Source organism: Nerophis ophidion, linkage group LG10 (assembly GCF_033978795.1).
Source record: "Nerophis ophidion isolate RoL-2023_Sa linkage group LG10, RoL_Noph_v1.0, whole genome shotgun sequence".
Lineage (NCBI taxonomy): Eukaryota > Metazoa > Chordata > Actinopteri > Syngnathiformes > Syngnathidae > Nerophis > Nerophis ophidion.
Genome location: NC_084620.1, coordinates 4938818 through 4964236, shown reverse-complemented (window position 1 = coordinate 4964236; position 25419 = coordinate 4938818). Strand labels below are relative to the sequence as shown.

Below are 25419 nucleotides of genomic sequence, written 5' to 3'. Positions count from 1 at the left end.
TCTACCGCTTATTCCCTTTCGGGGTCGCGGGGGTCGCTGGCGCCTATCTCAGCTACAATCGGGCGGAAGGCAGGGTACACTCTGGACAAGTCGCCACCTCATCGCAGGGTCAACACAGATAGACAGACAACATTCAAACTCACATTCACACACTAGGGCCAATTTAGTGTTGCCAATCAACCTATCCCCAGGTGCATGTCTTTGGGAATAACAATAGAAAATAAAAACTTTTCACATTGTCATTATGGAGTATTGTTTGTAGGATTTTGAGGACAAAAGCTAATTTTTTCCATTTTGGAATAAGGCTGTGACATAAAATGCGGAAAAAGTGAAACGCTGTGAAAACCGGATGCACTGTGAGCATTTGTCCATGAAGCACTTAACAAATGTAGAATAGGTTTAGCAGTCAAATATGGCAATTTACTTGAAAATACTACAACAATTATAATCCACAAACATGGCTGACATTGTGGGTGTGACATTTTGTCCCCAAAACACAAAATGTTGATATTTTTCAGCATTGTAAGCATTCATTAGTGACGGGCCTTCTTAAAGTGTTGTTTTCCATCCATCCATCCATTTTCTACCGCTTATTCCCTTTGGGGTCGCGGAGGGCGCTGGTGCCTATCTCAGCTACAATCGGGAAGAAGGCGGTGTACACCCAGGACAAGTCGCCACCTCATCGCAGGGCCAACACAGATAGACAGACAACATTCACACACTAGGGCCAATTTAGTGTTGCCAATCAACCTATCCCCAGGTGCATGTCTTTGGAAGTGGGAGGAAGCCGGAGTACCCGGAGGGAACCCACGCATTCACGGGGAGAACATGCAAACTCCACACAGAAAGATCCCGAGCCCGGGATTAAACCCCAGACTACTTGGGACCTTCGTTTTGTGAGGCAGACGCACTAACCCTGCTTCAATCAAAAATAATACGTTTGTGGAAATAATAACAAAAATGAGGCATCACCTTCCACAAACATGGCCGACATCAATCAATCAATCAATATTTATTTATATAGCCCCAAATCACAAATGTCTCAAAGGACTGCACAAATCATTACGACTACAACATCCTCGGAAGAACCCACAAAAGGGCAAGGAAAACTCACACCCAGTGGGCAGGGAGAATTCACATTCAGTGGGACGCCAGTGACAATGCTGACTATGAGAAACCTTGGAGAGGACCTCAGATGTGGGCAACCCCTCCCCTCTAGGGGACCGAAAGCAATGGATGTCGAGCGGGTCTAACATGATACTGTGAAAGTTCAATCCATAGTGGCTCCAAGACAGCAGTGAGAGTCCCGTCCACAGGAAACCATCTCAAGCGGATCAGCAGCGTAGAGATGTCCCCAACCGATACAGGCGAGCGGTCCATCCTGGGTCCCGACGAGCGGTCCATCCTGGGTCTCGACTCTGGACAGTCAGTACTTCATCCATGGTCATCGGACCGGACCCCCTCCACAAGGGAGGGGGGGACATAGGAGAAAGAAAAGAAGCGGCAGATCAACTGGTCTAAAAAGGAGGTCTATTTAAAGGCTAGAGTATACAGATGAGTTTTAAGATGAGACTTAGATGCTTCTACTGAGGTAGCATCTCGAACTGTTACCGGGAGGGCATTCCAGAGTACTGGAGCCCGAACGGAAAACGCTCTATAGCCCGCAGACTTTTTTTGAGCTCTAGGAATCACTAATAAGCCGGAGTCTTTTGAACGCAGATTTCTTGCCGGGACATACGGTACAATACAATCGGCAAGATAGGCTGGAGCTAGACATGCTTTGTTCAAAGTTTTGCCATGAAAACCCAAACCTTTGCCATCATTTCAGCGAAAGCATTTGTTAATGAAGCACCTGCCAAATTTAGAATAAATTTAGCAATCAATTATAATCATTAAAGTTGGAAATATTACAGAAATTATAATACATAGTGGGTGTAAAAAATTGTCCCAAAAACATAAAATGTTGATGCATGAATACCAAATTTTGAATAGTTTTAGCCACCAAATGTTATAATTTTGTTGGAATGTTACAAATACAGGGCAGCATGGTGGAAGAGGGGTTAGTGCATCTGCCTCACAATACGAAGGTCCTGAGCAGTCCAGGGTTCAATCCCGGGCTCGGAATCTTTCTGTGTGGAGTTTGCATGTCCTCCCCATGACTGCGTGGGTTCCCTCCGGGTTCTCCGGCTTCCTCCCACTTCCAAAGACATGCACCTGGGGATAGGTTGATTGGCAACACTAAATTGGCCCTAGTGTGTGAATGTTGTCTGTCTATCTGTGTTGGCCCTGCGATGAGGTGGCGACTTGTCCAGGGTGTACCCTGCCTTCCGCCCGATTGTAGCTGAGATAGGCGCCAGCGCCCCCCGCGACCCCCAAAAAGGGAATAAGCGGTAGAAAATGGGTGGATGGATGGATAACATTGTAACCTTAACATTTAATAAACAAAAAGAGAATTATTGATTGGCAACACTAAATTGGCCCTAGTGTGTGAATGTGAGTGTGAATGTTGTCTGTCTATCTGTGTTGGCCCTGCGATGAGGTGGCAAATTGTCCAGGGTGTACCCCGCCTTCCGCCCAAATGCAGCTTAGATAGGCACCCGCGACCCCAAAAGGGACAAGCAGTAAAAAATGGATGGATGGATGGGTTACAAATATATACACCCTCCACAAACACGGCCGATATACCCGATGGAAGATTTTCTCACAATTACACAAAATGTTGACATTTGTTGTGCATACTTCCCAAATTTAGAATAGTTAGAGCAACCAAATCTGAGAATATAATTTGAAATATTGAAATTATACTCACATTCCACAAACACGGCCAACATGCTGCCCTAGAAGATTTTGTACCAAAATCATTAAATTTTACAATATTTCAGCATGGTTAGTTAGTATTGGTTAATGACTCACCTCCCAAATTTAAAATTGTTATAGCAATCAGACATAATTATTTAGTAGAAAAGATTACAGAATTTATAATCCAAAACAGGGCTTCACGGTGGCAGAGGGGTTAGTACGTCTGCCTCACAATACAAAGGTCCTGCAGTCCTGGGTTCAAATCCAGGCTCGGGATCTTTCTGTGTGGAGTTTGCATGTTCTCCCCGTGACTGCGTGGGTTCCCTCCGGGTACTCCGGCTTCCTCCCACTTCCAAAGACATGCAGCTGGGGAGCGGTAGGAAATGGATGGATAGGTTGATTGGCAACACTAAATTGGCCCTAGTGTGTGAATGTGAGTGTGACTGTTGTCTGTCTATCTGTGTTGGCCTTTGATGAGGTGGCGACTTGTCCAGGGTGTACCCCGCCTTCCGTCCGATTGTAGCTGAGAAAGGCGCCAGCGCCCCCCGCGATCCCAAAAAGGGAATAAGCGGTAGAAAATAGATGGATGGATAAGCCAAAACACAGTTGGTGGAAGATTTTGGCCCCGAAACACAAAATATTGATATAATTTCAGCATTGTTAGCATTCATTAATGAAGGGCCTCCTAAAAGTGTTGTTTTTCACCAATCAAAAATATGAATTGGAAATAATCAAAATAATGCAACACCTTCCACAAACACGGTAGGTGCTGTTACCTTTGTGTAAATTTGCTCTTATTTCAGTGTGATTAAAGTTGAATTCCCAATGATATTCACACACACATATATCCTCTGCATTTGACCCCTCCCCTCGTTCACCCCCTGGGAGGTGAGGGGAGCAGTGGGCAGCAGCGGTGGCCGCGCTCCGGAATAATATTGGTGATTTAACCCCCAATTCAACCCTTAATGCTGAGTGCAAAGCAGGGAGGTAATGGGTCCCATTTTTTATAGTCTTTGGTATGACTCGGCTGGGGTTTGAACTCACAACCTTAGTCTCAAGGCAGACACTAACCACAAGGCCGCTGAGTCCGTTAAAATGAGTATTTACTGTATTATTGAATTACCTATCCAATTTGGAAGTTGTTTCAATCAATCAATCAATGTTTATTTATATAGCCCCAAATCACAAATGTCTCAAAGGACTGCACAAATCATTACGACTACAACATCCTCGGAAGAACCCACAAAAGGGCAAGGAAAACTCACACCCAGTGGGCAGGGAGAATTCACATCCAGTGGGACGCCAGTGACAATGCTGACTATGAGAAACCTTGGAGAGGACCTCAGATGTGGGCAACCCCCCCCCCTCTTGGGGACCGAAAGCAATGGATGTCGAGCGGGTCTAACATGATACTGTGAAAGTTCAATCTATAGTGGCTCCAAGACAGCAGCGAGAGTCCCGTCCACAGGAAACCATCTCAAGCGGATCAGCAGCGTAGAGATGTCCCCAACCGATACAGGCGAGCGGTCCATCCTGGGTCCCGACGAGCGGTCCATCCTGGGTCTCGACTCTGGACAGTCAGTACTTCATCCATGGTCATCGGACCGGACCCCCTCCACAAGGGAGGGGGGGACATAGGAGAAAGAAAAGAAGCGGCAGATCAACTGGTCTAAAAAGGAGGTCTATTTAAAGGCTAGAGTATACAGATGAGTTTTAAGCAGTCAAATATAAAAAAAATTGTTAGGAATATTACTAAAATGATTATAAACACTTTTTAGCAATCAAATGTAAACATTTATTTGGGAAAATAATACAAAATGATTATGAAAACTTTCCACAAACATGCTGCGTGGAAGATTTTGTCCCAAAAAACACAAGATGTTGATAATATCTCAGCATGGTTAGCTTTTAAGTTAAAGAAAAACCTCACAAATGTCAAATTTGTTTCAGCGGTCAGAAGTAAAATGCATTTGCAAATATTAAAAAAAAATAACCACTTCTCACAAACATGGCCGATTTACAGCATTTGTGTATTTATGTTTTTGTCCAGGAGGAGAATATTAGTTGTTCTGGATCTCGCGGTCAAGATTCCGGCGGCGGTGGCGGCACCATTTCGACGGGAAAGCTGGAAAGAACACCCTCCTTCACGGCCGAGTGGGAGGAGGTAAGACGTGGCCATCACTCGGGTTTTAAGCTTTCGCACGTGACCCAGCTAAATTCTGCAGCCGAAGGAACCACAGCTGAGGTTTTCATCGATTTCTGTCTGCGTCTCCAAGCAGCCGTGTCGGGCTTTGTTTACGCCTTTGGCGATTGACATGGATGCCGCCCATCCATCTACTGGGCACCACTGGTGGAGGGCGGGGGAGGGGGTGTCTCGGCCCAGACGACAATGTGGACTTTGTCCGATCTTTGCAACTTGAACAGCTTCTACTTCTCTATGAAAAGAGTTGTGACATTTTTGGTTGATTGGTTGATTTTTTTAAATATATTTTTTCAAATGTACATGTCTTTAAATACACTTTCTTAAAGGCCTACTGAAATGAGATTCTCTTATTTAAACGGGCATAGCAGGTCCATTCTATGTGTCATACTTGATCATTTCGCAATATTGCCATATTTTTTCTGAAAGGATTTAGTAGAGAACATCGACGATAAAGTTTGCAACTTTTATTTGCTAATGGAAAAGCCCTGCCTTTACCGGAAGTAGCAGACGATGACGTCACCCGTTGAGGGCTCCTCACATATTCACATTGTTTTTAATGGGAGCCTCCAACAAAAAGAGCTATTCGGACCGAGAAAACGACAATTTCCTCATTAATTCGAGCGAGGATGAAAGATTCGTGTTTGAGGATATTATTGGCGAAAAACTAGAAAAAAAAAAAAGGCGTTTGCATTGGGACGGATTCAGATGTTTTACTAGGATAATTCTGTGAAATCCCTTATCTTTCTATTGTGTTGCGAGTGTTTTAGTGAGTTTAATAGTACCTGATAGTCGGAGTTGTGTGTCCACGGGTGTTTTGAGGCCAGTGTCTGATGGAAGTCGACGGCAGTTGTATGGACGGCCCAAGCTCAGCTGATTTCCGGTAAGAGGCGACTTATTACCACAATTTTCTCACTGAAAACTGCTGGTTGACATTTGGTCGGGGTCCATGTTCGCTTGACCGCTCTGATCCATAGTAAAGTTTCACCTCCGGGAATTTCAAACAAGGAATCACCGTGTGTTTGTGTGGCTAAAGGCTAAAGTTTCCCAACTCCATCTTTCTACTGTGACTTCTCCATTATTAATTGAACAAATTGCAAAAGAATCAGCAACACAGATGTTCAGAATACTGTGTTCTTATGCGGTTAAAGCAGACGACTTTTAGCCGCGAGTCGTGCAGCGCTAATATTTCCTTACAGTCCGTGACGTCACGCGCACGCGTCATCATTCCCCGACGTTTTCAACAATAAACTCCGCGGGAAATTTAAAATGGCAATTTAGTAAACTAAACCGGCCGTATTGGCATGTGTTGCAATGTTAATATTTCATCATTGATATATAAACTATCAAATTGCGTGATCGGTAGTAGTGGGTTTCAGTAGGCCTTTAAGAGCTTTAGCTTAGTGTTTGGCTATGCTTTTTTGTATCCTTTAATTTGTAGCGTAGCATGTTTAGCTATTGTTGTGGTGAAGAAGGAGCTGAGCCGGAAGGCAAAGCTCTCAATTTACCGGTCGATCTACGTTCCCATCCTCACCTATGGTCATGAGCTTTGGGTTATGACCGAAAGGATAAGATCACGGGTACAAGCGGCCCAAATGAGTTTCCTCCGCCGTGTGGCGGGGCTCTCCCTTAGAGATAGGGTGAGAAGCTCTGCCATCCGGGAGGAACTCAAAGTAAAGCCGCTGCTCCTTCACATCGAGAGGAGCCAGATGAGGTGGTTCGGGCATCTGGTCAGGATGCCACCCGAACGCCTCCCTAGGGAGGTGTTTAGGGCACGTCCAGCTGGTAGGAGGCCACGGGGAAGACCCAGGACACGTTGGGAAGACTATGTCTCCCGGCTGGCCTGGGAACGCCTCGGGATCCCCCGGGAAGAGCTAGACGAAGTGGCTGGAGATAGGGAAGTCTGGGCTTACCTGCTTAGGCTGCTGCCCCCGCGACCCGACCTCGGATAAGCGGAAGATGATGGATGGATGGATGGATGTTTAGCTATTTCTCGTCCTCCAGTGATAATGGTACATGTAAGAAAAGGAGTTTACTCGCCGCCATGGAGGTGAAGAGTAGTTAGACTCTTGCGAGGATGGTACTTTCCGTTGAAGAGATGGGGATTTACTTGCATTCTCACAATATCACGATCGTATTAAAAGCTCTATTACCAACCAAGTTTGTATCCTTTATTGTGTCTATAAAGCGCAACCTTACATGAGCTTCGTACTAGCGTGACCTCTCTTTGTTTAACTCGTAGTGACCTGTAGGTTGCTCCTTGAAATGACTTTCATTTGCTCTCTCTCTCTTATGTTTGCTCAGATCGACAAAATAATGAGCTCCATCGGGGCGGGGATCGGCAGCGGAATGGACGCGAAGGCGGTCACTACAGGTAAAATAGCAACACTCTATTATTATGTCCTGATGCATGATGGGAAATGTAGGGATCCTTCATAATGATAAAAAAAAATATTTAATGGTACAGTATTTTCCAGGCAATAGAGCGCATCTGTGTTTAAACCACATCCACAGACTCCATATTATATATTTGGGTATCGATTCGATACCAAGTCATTAATGGGGCAGTATTGGCCATATTATGAATAATTTTTGATCCCGATTATAATCAGACAAAAACACAGAATGGTGGTGTTACAATATCAATTCAATATTTAAATTGTTTCATTATTCCTTTTCATTACTTACGAAATGTTGACCAAATAAAGTCATTAGGGCAAAATAACTAACATACCGTATATCCTTGAATTGCTGCGGGGTCAGACTCGCTTCCCAAAATCAATCAATCAATCAATGTTTACTTATATAGCCCTAAATCACTAGTGTCTCAAAGGGCTGCACAAACCACCACGACATCCTCGGTAGGCCCACATAAGGGCAAGGAAAACTCACACCCAGTGGGACGTCGGTGACAATGATGACTATGAGAACCTTGGAGAGGAGGAAAGCAATGGATGTCGAGCGGGTCTAACATGATACTGTGAAAGTTCAATCCATAATGGATCCAACACAGTCGCGAGAGACCAGTCCAAAGCGGATCCAACACAGCAGCGAGAGTCCCGTTCACAGCGGAGCCAGCAGGAAACCATCCCAAGCGGAGGCGGATCAGCAGCGCAGAGATGTCCCCAGCCGATACACAGGCAAGCAGTACATGGCCACCGGATCGGACCGGACCCCCTCCACAGGGGAGAGTGGGACATAGAAGAAAAAGAAAAGAAACAGCAGATCAACTGGTCTAAAAAGGGAGTCTATTTAAAGGCTAGAGTATACAAATGAGTTTTAAGGTGAGACTTAAATGCTTCTACTGAGGTGGCATCTCGAACTGTTACCGTGAGGGCATTCCAGAGTACTGGAGCCCGAACGGAAAACGCTCTATAGCCCGCAGACTTTTTTTGGGCTTTGGGAATCACTAATAAGCCGGAGTCCTTTGAACGGAGATTTCTTGCCGGGACATATGGTACAATACAATCGGCAAGATAGGATGGAGCTAGACCGTGTAGTATTTTATACGTAAGTAGTAAAACCTTAAAGTCACATCTTAAGTGCACAGGAAGCCAGTGCAGGTGAGACAGTACAGGCGTAATGTGATCAAACTTTCTTGTTCTTGTCAAAAGTCTAGCAGCCGCATTTTGTACCAACTGTAATCTTTTAATGCTAGACATGGGGAGACCCGAAAATAATACGTTACAGTAGTCGAGGCGAGACGTAACAAACGCATGGATAATGATCTCGGCGTCTTTAGTGGACAGAATGGAGCGAATTTTAGCGATATTACGGAGATGAAAGAAGGCCGTTTTAGTAACGCTTTTAATGTGTGCCTCAAAGGAGAGAGTTGGGTCGAAGATAATACCCAGATTCTTTACCGTGTCGCCTTGTTTAATTGTTTGGTTGTCAAATGTTAGAGTTGTATTATTAAATAGAGGTCGGTGTCTAGCAGGACCGATAATCAGCATTTCCGTTTTTTTGGCGTTGAGTTGCAAAAAGTTAGCGGACATCCATTGTTTAATTTCATTAAGACACGCCTCCAGCTGACTACAATCCGGCGTGTTGGTCAGCTTTAGGGGCATGTAGAGTTGGGTGTCATCATGATAATTAAATAAAATAATTAAATAAATAAATATTAAATAAAATAATTAAATACATAAATATTAAATAAAATATAAAATATAAAATATTAAATAAAATAATTAGCGCATGCTTAGTGTTACTGCCTGGTCAAACTCGTGACGTCACGAGTGACACTTCCTTTCAAAATGGAGGAGGCTGATTTCAATACCGGTAATTTGAAATCACATAAAGGGAAGAAGTCTAAGAGCTATTCAGTAGGATTTAAGGTCCAAGCTTACATCACACTTAAATTTTTACTGCATACCTTTGGTAAGTGCCGGAGTGAGAAAAGGTTTTAAAATAATAAGCACATGCTTACTTTTACCGCATGCCTTTGGTAAGCGCAGGAGTGAGAAGAGGTTTTAAATTAATCAGCGCCCCGGCGGCAATTCAAGGAAATACGGTAATTAAAAACTACTATTACGCCTCTTTTTGAATTATTTGGTTTTTGCACTTTAAGTCCTCCTGGTTCCATGGAGTTATTTCCTGAATTTACATCGTTTAAGTGTTACTGTCGATATTCTTATCCATCTGCCCCTTTTGTTTACATTCAGCAGCTTTAACGTCAGTGTTTTTGTATCCTCCTACACTGTGTAATGTGGCCTGTTTAGCTAGTTGTTGTCCTCCAGTGATAATAACACTTTTAAGAAACATAATTTATTTGCCGCAATGGTGACAAGGTTTTGTGACTTGCCTGCCAAAGCTGCACACCGATTGGTTTGTCGGTACCTGTCCATTGCCTCCATAGTCCCATGAGCAAAAAGGACCTGATGAGGCTCTTTCTTAAGCATGACGGCATCCATTCCAGCGGGTTCTGGAATTACTGCCATGACAGACACCAACCACCGTGTGGCCTCAGCTCCGATCGGCCGCCAAACACTTGGTTAGCAGGTTAAATCTTTGTGGGAACATCACATTTATACTAGTGCAGTCAAATGATAAATTATTTGAATCCTATTAATCACACTTACGAGTTTGGATTAATCGTGATTAATCATAGTGAATTACTTGCTTACAAACCGCATTTTCCGGACTATAAGGCGCACTTAAAATCTTTTTTTTTTCTTAAAACTTGATATTGCGCCTAATACCCGGTGTGCTTAATGTACGAAATAATTCTGGTTGTGCTTACCGACCTTAAGGCTATTTTATTTGGTACATGGTGTAATGATAAGTGTGACCAGTAGATGGGAGGCAAACATAAGATATACGTGGTAAGAGTTCCATCCATCCATTCATTTTCTACCGCTTATTCCCTTTGGGGTCGCGGGGGGCGCTGGTGCCTATGTCAGCTACAATCGGGCGGAAGGCGGGATACACCCTGAACAATTCGCATTATGATGGCAAAATAACTAAAGTAAACAACACCAACATTTTACATGTTCCATTGAAAATATTGAACATTACACACGGCGCTCAAAAATCGATCAAAATGTTTTAGTACGACTTTGGTAAGCTGTGAAACCACACCGCTTGGGTGATTGTACTATGCTTCAACATACAAGTATTATTTTGGTGTGTGTATAAGGTAAGACATATTATCTGCCGTTTTGTTTCGCAATATTATGCAAAAGCAACCTTCCTTCCCTTCTGGCACCTGCTGATCTGTATTTAGGATATTCATAAATCCTGAAAAATTGTGTGTATCCGCCTTTGTAGTCCGTACCAACGACGTAGTCGATAGGCTTCTTCTTTTTCTCTATCTTCTTGTTATGGGACATTCATTCTCTGCTGTTGCCATTTCTAATATAAAGTAGTGTAAAGTTCTGTCAGTAAACTCGCCATGAAAACTCTAAAACATACCGGTGTAGTGAGTTTACTTTATACACCCAAAGAACTTTAGTTATTAGAGTTCCGGTCGGATGTTTATTCACTGGACACATTTCCGTCCTTCTTGTTGTTTCCGGATGAAGAGATGCTGCTCCGTTTTTGTTTTAAGTAAAGTCTTAATGTCATTAAATAGTTAGCGCCGTCTTTTGACACTTGTTCCACTCCCGTCCTTGCACGCTACACCTCTACAACAAAGGTGACAGTGAGAAGACACTGCCAAAGGTGAGCCACATAAATAAACGGCACATCAAGAAGCAACTGTCAGAAAGTGGCTTGAAGATGATTTGTAAAACATAATCTATGCCACATTTTGACCAAAGAACCACCATTCCATGTTATGTAGACCACAAGAAAGTGTTTTCAATTTAGAAAAAAATAAATAATAAGACTCCTTTAATGCGCCTTATAATTTGGTGCACCTTGCGTATGAAAAAAATGATCGAATATAAACCATTCATCGGCAGTGCTCCTTATAATCCGCTGCGCCCTATGGTCTGGAAAATATGGTCATTTAAATTGACCTGAAAAAGAAAACACAATATTTTGAGACACGTTGCAATTATACTGTCTAAATGTCACACACAAACATTTTTGTCATGTTTTACTTGAATGTATGTCATCTATTTGTTCAAAACTATCCATCCATCCATCCATCATCTTCCGCTTATCCGAGGTCGGGTCGCGGGGGCAACAGCCTAAGCAGGGAAACCCAGACTTCCCTCTCCCCAGCCACTTTGTCTAGCTCTTCCCGGGGGATCCCGAGGCGTTCCCAGGCCAGCCGGGAGACATAGTCTTCCCAACGTGTCCTGGGTCTTCCCCGTGGCCTCCTACCGGTTGGACGTGCCCTAAACACCTCCCTAGGGAGGCGTTCGGGTGGCATCCTGACCAGATGCCCGAACCACCTCATCTGGCTCCTCTCCATGTGGAGGAACAGCGGCTTTACTTTGAGTCCCTCCCGGATGGCAGAGCTTCTCACCCTATCTCTAAGGGAGAGCCCCGCCACACGGCGGAGGAAACTCATTTCGGCCGCTTGTACCCGTGATCTTATCCTTTCGGTCATGACCCAAAGCTCATGACCATAGGTGAGGATGGGAACGTAGATCGACCGGTAAATTGAGAGCTTTGCCTTCCGGCTCAGCTCCTTCTTCACCACAACGGATCGGTACAACGTCCGCATTACTGAAGACGCCGCACCGATCCGCCTGTCGATCTCACGATCCACTCTTCCCTCACTCGTGAACAAGACTCCTAGGTACTTGAACTCCTCCACTTGGGGCAGGGTCTCCTCCCCAACCCGGAGATGGCACTCCACCCTTTTCCGGGCGAGAACCATGGAGTCGGACTTGGAGGTGCTGATTCTCATTCCGGTCGCTTCACACTCGGCTGCGAACCGATCCAGCGAGAGCTGAAGATCCCGGTCAGATGAAGCCATCAGGACCACATCATCTGCAAAAAGCAGAGACCTAATCCTGCGGTTACCAAACCGGAACCCCTCAACGCCTTGACTGCGCCTAGAAATTCTGTCCATAAAACTAGGTAACGGTATTATCTTAAGTCCTTTTTGGGGTCGTATTCTCCTCATCTTAAACATATGCATTGACCCCATCTCCTACGCCACCTTTCAGGTAACCATCCACAGTTAAGGTTAGGGAACGTGTGTGCTCGATATAAATTGCGTGATTATTGGGATATTTTAGTGTGATTAATTACACAAGGTTAACTGGTTATTTATACCCTGCTGTGTTCTCGTTAAAATCCTTCCGAGGTGCCCTCAGCAGGCTTCCTCCACACTGACCTCCACCTTCTTCTCTCCTTCCTTTCTTATCTGTCAATCTAAAGCAGGGGTCACCAACACGGTGCCCGCGGGCACCAGGTAGCCCGTAAGGACCAGATGAGTAGCCAGCTGGCCTGTTCTAAAAATAGCTCAAATAGCAGCACTTACCAGTGAGCTGCCTCTATTTTTTTAATTTTATTTATTTACTAGTAAGCTGGTCTCGCTTTGCTCGACATTTTTAATTCTAAGAGAGACAAAACTCATAGAATTTGAAAATCCGAGAACATATTTTAAAGACTTGGTCTTCACTTGTTTAAATAAATTCGTTTATTTTTTTTACTTTGCTTCTTATAACTTTCAGAAAGACAATTTTAGAGAAAAAATACAACCTTAAAAATGATTTTAGGATTTTTAAACACATATACCTTTTTACCGTTTAAATTCCTTCCTTCTTCTTTCCTGACAATTTAAATCAATGGTTAAGTATTTTTTTTTTTTTGTAAAGAATAACGAATACATTTTAATTAAATTCTTCATTTTAGCTTCTGTTTTTTCGACAAAGAATATTTGTGAAATATTTCTTCAAACTTATTATGATTAAAATTCCAAAAATATATTCTGGTAAATCTAGAAAATCTGTAGAATCAAATTTCAATCTTATTTCAAAGTCTTTTGAATTTCTTTTAACATTTTTCTTCTGGAAAATCCAGAAGAAATAATGATTTGTCTTTGTTAGAAATATAGCTTGGTCCAATTTTTTATATATTCTAACAAAGTGCAGATTGGATTTTAACCTATTTAAAACATGTCATCAACATTTTAAAATTAATATTAATCAGGAAAAAATACCTAAGGATGTTCCATAAATTATTTTTTTAAATTTTCAAAAAGATTCTAGTTTTGCTCTTCTTTTTTTCGGTTTAATTATGAATTTTAAAGAGTCGAAATTGAAGATAAACTATGTTTCAAAATTAAATTTTCATTTTTTTTCGTGTTTTCTCCTCTTTTAAACCGTTTTTTTCAACACTTATTCTCGACAAAAAAAACTTCCGTAAAAGGAAAAAAAATGTACGACGGAATGCCAGACAGAAATACCCATTTTTTAAATAAATATATATATATATATATATATATATATAGATTTATTTATTAAAGGTAAATTGAGCAAATTGGCTATTCCTGGCCATTTATTTAAGTGTGTATCAAACTGGTAGCCCTTCGCATTAATCAGTACCCAAGAAGTAGCTCTTGCTTTCAAAAAGGTTGGTGACCCCTGATCTAAAGCCTACACTTACCATGGTCTCCAGCCGGCAACCCCCCCCCCCCTTCCCCATCCCCAAAATAGCTCAAATAGCAGCACTTACCAGTGAGCTGCCTCTATTTTTTTAATTGTATTTATTTACTAGTAAGCTGGTCTCGCTTTGCTCGACATTTTTAATTCTAAGAGAGACAAAACTCATAGAATTTGAAAATCCGAGAACATATTTTAAAGACTTGGTCTTCACTTGTTTAAATAAATTCGTTTATTTTTTTTACTTTGCATCTTATAACTTTCAGAAAGACAATTTTAGAGAAAAAATACAACCTTAAAAATGATTTTAGGATTTTTAAACACATATACCTTTTTACCGTTTAAATTCTTTCCTTCTTCTTTCCTGACAATTTAAATCAATGGTTAAGTATTTTTTTTTTATTATTGTAAAGAATAACGAATACATTTTAATTTAATTCTTCATTTTAGCTTCTGTTTTTTCGACGAAGAATATTTGTGAAATATTTCTTCAAACTTATTATGATTAAAATTCAAAAAAATTATTCTGGCAAATCTAGAAAATCTTTCAAATCAAATTTCAATCTTATTTCAAAGTCTTTTGAATTTCTTTTAACATTTTTCTTCTGGAAAATCTAGAAGAAATAATGATTTGTCTTTGTTAGAAAATATAGCTTGGTCCAATTTTTTATATATTCTAACAAAGTGCAGATTGAATTTTAACCTATTTAAAACATGTCATCAACATTTTAAAATTAATATTAATCAGGAAAAAATACCTAAGGATGTTCCATAAATTATTTTTTTAAATTTTCAAAAAGATTCTAGTTTTGCTCTTCTTTTTTTCGGTTTAATTTTGAATTTTAAAGAGTCGAAATTGAAGATAAACTATGTTTCAAAATTAAATTTTCATTTTTTTTTCGTGTTTTCTCCTCTTTTAAACCGTTTTTTTCAACACTTATTCTCGACAAAAAAAACTTCCGTAAAAGGAAAAAAAATGTACGACGGAATGCCAGACAGAAATACCCATTTTTTAAATAAATCTATATATATATATATATATATATATATATATATATATATATATATATATATATATATATATATATATATATATATAGATTTATTTATTAAAGGTAAATTGAGCAAATTGGCTATTTCTGGCCATTTATTTAAGTGTGTATCAAACTGGTAGCCCTTCGCATTAATCAGTACCCAAGAAGTAGCTCTTGGTTTCAAAAAGGTTGGTGACCCCTGATCTAAAGCCTACACTTACCATGGTCTCCAGCCGGCAACCCCCCCCCCCCCCTTCCCCCTCCCCAAAATAGCTCAAATAGCAGCACTTACCAGTGAGCTGCCTCTATTTTTTTAATTGTATTTATTTATTAGCAAGCTGGTCTACTTTGCTCGACATTTTTAATTCTAAGAGAGACAAAACTCATAGAATTTGAAAATCCGAGAACATATTTTAAAGACTTGGTCTTCACTTGTTTAAATAAATTTGTTTATTTTTTTTACTTTGCATCTTATAACTTTCAGAAAGACAATTTTAGAGAAAAAATACAACCTTAAAAATGATTTTAGGATTTTTAAACACATATACCTTTTTACCGTTTAAATTCCTTCCTTCTTCTTTCCTGACAATTTAAATCAATGGTTAAGTATTTTTTTTTTTTTTATTGTCAAGAATAACGAATACATTTTAATTTAATTCTTCATTTTAGCTTCTGTTTTTTCGCCGAAGAATATTTGTGAAATATTTCTTCAAACTTATTATGATTAAAATTCCAAAAATATATTCTGGTAAATCTAGAAAATCTGTAGAATCAAATTTCAATCTTATTTCAAAGTCTTTTGAATTTCTTTTAACATTTTTCTTCTGGAAAATCTAGAAGAAATAATGATTTGTCTTTGTTAGAAAATATAGCTTGGTCCAATTTTTTATATATTCTAACAAAGTGCAGATTGGATTTTAACCTATTTAAAACATGTCATCAACATTTTAAAATTAATCTTAATCAGGAAAAATTACCTAAGATGTTCCATAAATTATTTTTTTAAATTTTCAAAAAGATTCTAATTAGTTAGTTTTGCTCTTCTTTTTTTCGGTTTAATTTTGAATTTTAAAGAGTCGAAATTGAAGATAAACTATGTTTCAAAATTAAATTTTCATTTTTTTTCGTGTTTTCTCCTCTTTTAAACCGTGTTTTTCAACACTTATTCTCGACAAAAAAAACTTCCGTAAAAGGAAAAAAAATGTACGACGGAATGCCAGACAGAAATACCCATTTTTTAAATAAATATATATATATATATCGATTTATTTATTAAAGGTAAATTGAGCAAATTGGCTATTTCTGGCCATTTATTTAAGTGTGTATCAAACTGGTAGCCCTTCGCATTAATCAGTACCCAAGAAGTAGCTCTTGGTTTCAAAAAAGGTTGGTGACCCCTGATCCAAAGCCTACACTTACCATGGTCTCCAGCCGGCAACCCCCCCCCCCCCCCTCCCCCCTCCCCATCCCCGTTATGCGCATTCTGTCGCCAGAAATGTTGTGAGGGCTATTATGTGCGGCGCGAGGTGTGCGTAGAGGCAAGCAGTGTGGTGCGCGATCGACTGGAAGAAGCAAGGAGGTGAGAGAGATAGAGAGCGAGAGAGAGAGAGATAGTGAGTGGGAGGTAGAATACAGATGATCGTGGGAGTCCTTGATGGAGAGAATCTCCAGTGCTCTCTCTAGTTCTCTCTGGTGGAGCAAGGGAGCGCAACAGATGAAAACGGGCGCCTCTTGCCTCTCGGATCTATAAACCTCCATCCTCCTCCGGGCACCTCAGCAGGATTTACACCCTGGACGGGAGCTCTTTTTTTTTTGGGATACAACCTCTACCTTCACCCCGTCCACCCGAGTCAGCGCCTTGCACGCTGACCCCCACCCCCATCCTTGCCATGCCTCTAGCCTAGCCTCCCCCTCTGCCTAACCCCAACCCCTCCACCCCCGCCCGCCCCCATGGAAGGCATGGCGGGCTCCTTTGACAGCCACTTTGCCCGCCACAACATGATGTGGCAGTGCCAGCTGTCCCAGCCGGACTGCCGCTGCTACCGCGTGGACGGTTATTCCCTGCTGAAGCGTCTGCCCCTGCATCCCCTCATAGGTCCCCGCTGCCCGCTGCAGTCCGTGGGCCAGTGGCTGGACTCCATCGGCTTGGTCCAGTACGAGAACCACCTGCTGGCCAACGGCTTTGACAACGTCCAGTTCATGGTGAGTGGAACATGTTTTTTACCAAGTTCTTAGATTTCCTCCATCCCTCACTTCCCCCTCCCTTTAGCGCCGCCTCGCTCCTCTCAAACCTCCTACGCACCAGCTCAGATCCTTCCTTCTTGAAAGGTGTTTAATATTCTTTTTAAATGTGTGCATCAGTGGACAGCCACCTGTAGCTCGCCGATGCAAATCAGGCAGCGGTGACGCAGGACCAGAGACTCTGCGGGACATTTCGCTTTGAACAACACTTTTGATGTTGGCACGGTGTGTGTGTGAGTGTGTGTGTGTGTGTGTGTGTGTGTTATAGCTGCACTGCTAGTATTCCCATGAAGCGGGAGGTGCTATTATTCCAATTAGCGCACATAAAAAGCAATAATTAGTCAATTCACACGTTTAAAAAAAAAACGACCCATCCTCCTCATTATGTTCTAAAACAGCCCCCCAAAGGAGAATCTCTCCACTTCCTACATGGGTTACCCATGGCAACGGCAGGAAGTTCTCGAGTTCCTCGCACACGTGCTCAGTGTACACGAGGACAACACTGTCATTAGGCTGCGGCCAATAACTAGAGCGAGGCATTATACTTGATAAAAAAAAGCAATACATTTTTTTATATGTTACACAACAGAACCAGTGTTCTAATACAGTGGTTCTCAAATGGGGGTACGCGTACCCCTGGGGGTACTTGAAGGTATGCCAAGGGGTAGGTGAGATTTTTTTAAAAATATTGTAAAAATACCAACAATTCAAAAATCCTTTATAAATATATTTATTGAATAATACTTCAACAAAATATGGATGTAAGTTCATAAACTGTGAAAAGAAATGCAACAATGCAATATTCAGTGTTGAGAGCTAGATTTTTTGTGGACATGTTCCATAAATATTGATGTTAAAGATGTATTTTTTTGTGAAAAAGTGTTTAGAATGGAGTTGATGAATCCAGATGGATCTCTATTACAATCCCTAAAGAGGGCACTTTAAGTTGATGATTACTTCTATGTGTAGAAATCTTTATTAGGGTCCCTCTTGAATCTGGTGCATTTTATTATTATTATTATTCTTTATTATTATTCTTCCGCACCGTCGCACCCCAATTTCACCCCCTTAACATGCTTCAAAACTCACCAAAGTTGACACACACGTCGGTCTACCGTGACACCCCAACATATTAAGCAACCAAACCCCAACAATGAAAATTGCGCGCTGGCGCCCCCTAGGAAGAGACAAAAAACAGACTGCTTGTAACTTCCGTTAGGAATGTCGTAGAGACATGAAACAAAAACCGCTGTGTAGGTCTGACTTAGACCTACATTTCCAATAAAAAACGTCTATACCTAAAATCAACAGAAATTAAGCAAAAACTCATTCAAAGCAAAATTTTCGCAAAAAATGCTATTTTTGCCTCTTTGAGCTGCAATTTGACCCCCTTAAAATGCTTCAAAACTCACCAAACTTGGCACACACATCAGGACTGGCAGAAATTGCAATCTAATGAAAAAAACAAAAAAAAAAAACTCAAAATTACGCTCTACCGCAATTTTTTTATAAAACACAGAAAAAACTGCTTCCAGGAAGAAAACACAGACAAAACTGCTTGTAACTTCCGGTAGGAATGTCGTAGAGACATGAAACAAAAACCGCTGTGTAGGTCTGACTTAGACCTACATTTCCAATAAAAAACGTCTACACCTAAAATCAACAGAAATTAAGCAAAAACTCATTCAAAGCAAAATTTTCGCAAAAAATGCTATTTTTGCCTCTTTGAGCTGCAATTTGACCCTCTTAAAATGCTTCAAAACTCACCAAACTTGGCACACACATCAGGACTGGCAGAAATTGCAATCTAATGAAAAAAAAAAAAACAAAACTCAAAATTACGCTCTACCGCAATTTTTTTATAAAACACAGAAAAAACTGCTTCCAGGAAGAAAACACAGACAAAACTGCTTGTAACTTCCGGTAGGAATGCCGGAAAGACATGAAACAACAACTTCTATCAAGGGCTCACTTAGACCTACATTTCGATAATTGACATCCTTCGGCAAAAATCAACAGGAAGTTAAAAATTGCCCCTTCAAAATAAAAGTTTTGTGAAAACCCGTCACCTTTTTCAAATCGAAACTCCTCCCAGTGCGTTTGTCGTTTCGGCTTCAAACTCGCACAGGAGAGAGATTGAACCCTTTTAAAGGCAGACCCGACCAACGCTGCTTGCAGCTTTAATTTATAATTGAATCACTTTTTTATTTTTCAACAAGTTTTTAGTTATTTTTATATATTTTTTTTCCAAACAGTTCAAGAAAGACCACAACAAATGAGCAATATTTTGCACTGTTATACAATTTAATAAATCAGAAACTGATGACATAGTGCTGTATTTTACTTCTTTATCTCTTTTTTTCAACCAGAAATGCTTTGCTCTGATTAGGGGGTACTTGAATTAAAAAAATGTTCACAGGTGGTACATCACTGAAAAAAGGTGGAGAACCACTGTTCTAATAGATTGTAGGGCTTGCATTATATGACAAGTTATTATTTAAACAAAAATAGGGATTCTAAGTGTGTATGTGAACGTAGAAAAGATAATTGAGCTTGCTTTGATTCTGTTTAACATCAAGAAGGCTTATCTTGCAAATGTTGGTACCTGCTCATGTGTGTTGGCATTTGCACAAATCCCGAAAAGTTCAAATCAAAACATTGCAAAAATATTCGTAAAACAATCTTGCCTTTTCTCAAACTTTCTTCAAGCGGTCCGTTTGGAATTGTATCAAGTGTGACGGCAGCGCATTATCCATATATGGTAGAAATTTACCCTTGTTTGAGGTATCCTATTTTGTTTTATGTAAATGCCACGACATTTCCACGATGAAACCCAATGATGAAAATGCTCTGTTTTTGGTTCCTTTAACCAGCAGAAGTCACTGCACAATCTTTCAGCTTCACCTGAAGGAAAAAGTTCCTTACTTCTAACTTTTATGACTCGTGGCAATGTGCCTTAAACTGGTAAGAAGTCGCTCTGATGCGTGCCAAGAAGAGTCCTGATTCACTCACAATCTTTCACAAAAAATGGATTTTCCGATAAACTACTTTTAATGGCAGGCTCTGTCTCTACTTGTTATGGCACTGGAGCAGACAATGAAATGGTAAGTAACAACAGTTGGTTGGGAAAATGTGAAGATACGTTAGCAATATTAGCTTGATTTGTTGTGTAGCTAGCTTAGCCTACTACTGTAAGACAATAGATCAATCAATCAATCAATGTTTACTTATATAGCCCTAAATCACTAGTGTCTCAAAGGGCTGCACAAACCACTACGACATCCTCGGTAGGCCCACATAAGGGCAAGGAAAACTCACACCCAGTGGGACGTCGGTGACAATGATGACTATGAGAACCTTGGAGAGGAGGAAAGCAATGGATGTCGAGCGGGTCTAACATGATACTGTGAAAGTTCAATTAGGAGTCTGTTTGTTTACTTACTACTAAAAGACAAGTTGCCCAGTATGCTGACTATTTTATTTAAGGACTAAATTACAATAATAAACATATGTTTCATGGACAGTAAGATTTTTTGTTCAAATAAAGCCAATAATGAATTTTTTTGTGGTTCCCTTTATTTAAAAAAGTATCGAAACACATTTTGGTACCAGTTTCAAAATATTGGTATCGGGACAACCCAATTTCCTACTGGTGTCAAAAATTTTAATTCAATGATTTGAGATAAAAGTATTTTGAGTTAGAAGTTACAACTGTATGTTATTCTTCTCTTTTCGTGTTCTTCTTCTCTTATCATCCTTCATGGAGGCTGCTCCTGCTTCTAACATTTATGCTTGCCAAGCATGTATTATTACATCTTGTGTGATACCAGGACAGTGGTTTGCCTTTTTCCACCAAGAACTTTGTTCGACTTCCAAATGATGCATGATCCACAGTAATTGTGATGAATGAAAGTGAGCTCCATGGCCATAGTGCGACCGTCTTCCAGAAATGGAGAAGATGGATTTTTCGAAAGAAAAAAAACAACTACTTTAAATGGCGCAGTCGGTGGCTACTATTTATGGCTATAGAGGAGACAATGAAATGCTAAGTAATAACAGTAGGTTAGAAATGTATAAATGATATGTTAGCAATGTTAGCTCGATTTGTTGTGTAGCTAGATTAACCTTCTACTGTAAGACAACGGGTCACCGTCCTCCGGCAAATTAAAGAATGATTATTTTCCTAAAAAGTACTTTTAATTAGATCAGCGCCTAAAGTGTTTGGCAATGGACCATTTAGTAATATAAGTCGTTGTTACGTTTGTGATGTACTGTATATCATAGCATGATTTACTGAATATCAATCAATCAATGTTTATTTATATAGCCCCAAATCACAAATGTCTCAAAGGACTGCACAAATCATTACGACTACAAAATCCTCGGAAGAACCCACAAAAGGGCAAGGAAAACTCACACCCAGTGGGCAGGGAGAATTCACATTCAGTGGGACGCCAGCAACAATGCTGACTATGAGAAACCTTGGAGAGGACCTCAGATGTGGGCAACCCCCCCCCCTCTAGGGGACCGAAAGCAATGGATGTCGAGCGGGTCCAACATGATACTGTGAAAGTTCAATCCATAGTGGCTCCAAGACAGCAGTGAGAGTCCCGTCCACAGGAAACCATCTGAAGCGGATCAGCAGCGTAGAGATGTCCCCAACCGATACAGGCGAGCGGTCCATCCTGGGTCCCGACGAGCGGTCCATCCTGGGTCTCGACTCTGGACAGTCAGTACTTCATCCATGGTCATCGGACCGGACCCCCTCCACAAGGGAAGGGGGGACATAGGAGAAAGAAAAGAAGCGGCAGATCAACTGGTCTAAAAAGGAGGTCTATTTAAAGGCTAGAGTATACAAATGAGTTTTAAGATGAGACTTAAATGCTTCTACTGAGGTAGCATCTCGAACTGTTACCGGGAGGGCATTCCAGAGTACTGGAGCCCGAACGGAAAACGCTCTATAGCCCGCAGACTTTTTTTGAGCTCTAGGAATCACTAATAAGCCGGAGTCTTTTGAACGCAGATTTCTTGCCGGGACATATGGTACAATACAATCGGCAAGATAGGATGGAGCTAGACCGTGTAGTATTTTATACGTAAGTAGTAAAACCTTAAAGTCACATCTTAAGTGCACAGGAAGCCAGTGCAGGTGAGCCAGTACAGGTGTAATATGATCAAACTTTCTTGTTTCTTGAATAGCTGGCTTGAACCATTATTGTTTACAAGTGGTCAAAACCAGGAGCAGTCAAATAATAAACATGATATAGAGTAGAAAAGCAGTTTATCATTGATATACACTGGTATATGTCCAGGATTTTGCATTGGAGAGAGAAAAACTCTAGAAGTTTACCTTTGCCAGCGTACTTTACCAGAAATTCCCGGTCGGGCTTCCCTACATTTTCTCCTCCGTGTCGTCTCCTTACTCTTTGTGCTTATGCGGAACAACTGTGAGTTGCTGGTCTCGCTGTATCATCCGGGATGTTGTGTTGTAGTAAAAGTCAAGTCAAAATTAAAAGGCTGGTGGCTGTCACTGGTGTCCATATTCCATACGGTCTTCGTAAAGCAAAAAACTGATACTGTACCGAACATAGATGCGGAGCAGGGACTGAAGTGTACTCAGCGTGAAAGGGTGTGGTAAAGAGGGCTTTGTTTGCATCCAACAACTCCGCCTCTTAAAATGAAACGTTTTTAGAAGCAACCAGAATGTGTCTTAAAGATAAGTCTTTACAGCAAAATCTATGAAAAATTTTGACCAAACACCAACCATCATTACATGTTACATAGACCAAATATTTTAAAACTGTTGCTGGTTACTATAGATATGGTTACCTTTCACATTTGAACGGATACAATCCACAAAGGTCCTGCAGTCCTGGGTTCAAATCCAGGCTCGGGATCTTTCTGTGTGGAGTTTGCATGTCCTCCCCGTGAATGCGTGGGTTCCCTCCGGGTACTCCGGCTTCCTCCCACTTCCAAAGACATGCACCTGGGGATAAGTTGATTGGCAACACTAAATTGGCCCTAGTGTGTGAATGTTGTCTGTCTATCTGTGTTGGCCCTGCGATGAGGTGGCGACTTGTCCAGGGTGTACCCTGCCTTCCGCCCGATTGTAGCTGAGATAGGCGCCAGCGCCCCCCGCTACCCCAAAAGGGAATAAGCGGTAGAAAATGGATGGATGGAAAATGGACAATCCAACGATACCAGGGAGTCGATATCGATACTCAACTGTGTCAATTTTTTTTACTTTTTTTGTGTGTTAATGAGTTAAAATATTTTAATTATTTAATGATAAAATACGATTTAAAAAAAATAAAACATGTAACATTTAATAACTGTGCTGCCCAGATGTTCTGTCTTGTTTTCTTACACTTCTGATTCTCATTTGCAAGTATTATATCCTAAATTTTGCATATAGTTGCAATTCCAAGACTTTAGATGCCTGCCTTGTAGGAGCTGATAAGTGTTGCCGAAGTCAGGAAGTAGTCTTTGCCATTGTTAAATGTGCTAGTCTTGTCTTTTGGAGAGTCCTACAAAGTGTTTTTTTTACCGTACATACTGAACTTATTACACACCAGGTGTTTTTTTACAACCCGAATTCGGTACCTGCCCGTACTAATGATCCATCACTTGTGGAATTATTTGGGGGGAAAAAAACACCATCGGGAGGTTGATAACTGCCACAGCCTTTAATGCCAATAATTCTTCACTAATTAGAAATGGTGGTGATTTTCTTACCTGCAGTCTAAATGGTACCACAGCGAATGATTGGAGCATTTTTTTAAATGTTCTATTCATCTGTGAATTTGTTGCATTACCACATTAAAAACAGTTAGTTACAAAAGAAAATAAACCTACAGATTAATCAATTCATCCAAAATAATTGTTAATCAATTCTGGAAATAACTGTACGGTGCAGCCCTTTGCATGCTGTTGGAAAAACCATGTGGAACTCTTAAAGATGTCTGCTGGAGTATGCTACGGATGTCTATAAGCGTGTAGTTTTTTGGACATTATTGACGCTCATGGACGGATGGAAAGATAAAGTGTCAAAAAATGGATTGCAAAGCGTTCTCCATGCAGTTTAGTTGCAGATGTTGAATGGCACCTCAGGAATTGTGTGGCACACTCACTATCTGTATTGACAATGCACATATATATACATATATATATATATGTATATATACCGTTTACCAAGCAAAGGTAATACGCAAGGACATTAACACATCCGACACGTACGTAGGATTAACCGAAGGAGCGTTCAAAACAAGATGGAATAATCACAACGCCTCCTTTAGAAACCAGACTTTGCAGAATTCTACAGAACTCAGCAAACACATTTGGAACCTCAAAGACAATAATGTTGAATATTCAATAACATGGCAAATTCTTGCATCCAGCACACCTTACAACAGTGGTAATAAAAGATGCAACCTATGCTTAAAAGAGAAACTGTTTATTATATATCATCCAGATCTATCATCCCTCAACAAGCGCAGTGAAATCATTTCAACATGCCGCCATAGACGGTAACACCTCCTAGGTAACACATGAGCCAATCACCACGCCCTACGCCTGCTTGTACCCACCCACTCTGTGCTCTATATAAACCATTGTATGTGAATGCTTCCATTAAAATCTCCTGATGATTGAGGGAACCCCTCATGAAACAGATCTGTAGAGATGAAGTAGTCTTGTGATTTTTTCCCACACCTACATATTGCGCTCTACCACGGTATCGAGCACTATTCTCCGGATAATCCAATCAAGACATATGTATATATATATATATATATATATATATATATATATATATACATATATATATATATATATGTATATATATATATATATATATACAGTGGGGCAAAAAAGTGTTTAGTCAGCCAGCGATTGTGCAAGTTCTCCCACTTAAAATGATGACAGAGGTCTGTGATTTTCATCATAGGTACACTTCAACTGTGAGAGACAGGATGTGAAAAAAAAATCCAGGAACTCTGATTGTAGGAATTTTATAGAATTTAATTGTAAATTATGGTGAAAAATAAGTATTTAGTCAATTCAAAGGTCTCACTGATGGAAGAAGGTTTTGGCACAAAATCTCACGATACATGGCCCCATTCATTCTTTCCTTAACACGGATCAA

General features: G+C 40.7%; 1 protein-coding gene across 7 annotated transcripts in view; it reads left to right on the top strand.

Annotated features, from left to right (window-relative positions):
* Positions 1-25419, top strand: part of anks1b (ankyrin repeat and sterile alpha motif domain containing 1B) — a 385802-nt gene that overhangs the window by 243081 nt on the left and 117302 nt on the right. For 6 of the 7 annotated variants that reach the window (XM_061912138.1, XM_061912134.1, XM_061912133.1 and 3 more), the window contains 3 exons: positions 4850-4963; positions 7304-7373; positions 17131-17237. In XM_061912138.1, coding sequence (XP_061768122.1) covers positions 4850-4963; positions 7304-7373; positions 17131-17237 — 291 coding nt within the window. Of the gene's footprint in view, positions 1-4849; positions 4964-7303; positions 7374-16697; positions 17238-25419 lie in introns of those variants that run through there. The other variant, XM_061912140.1, reaches the window with a different exon arrangement.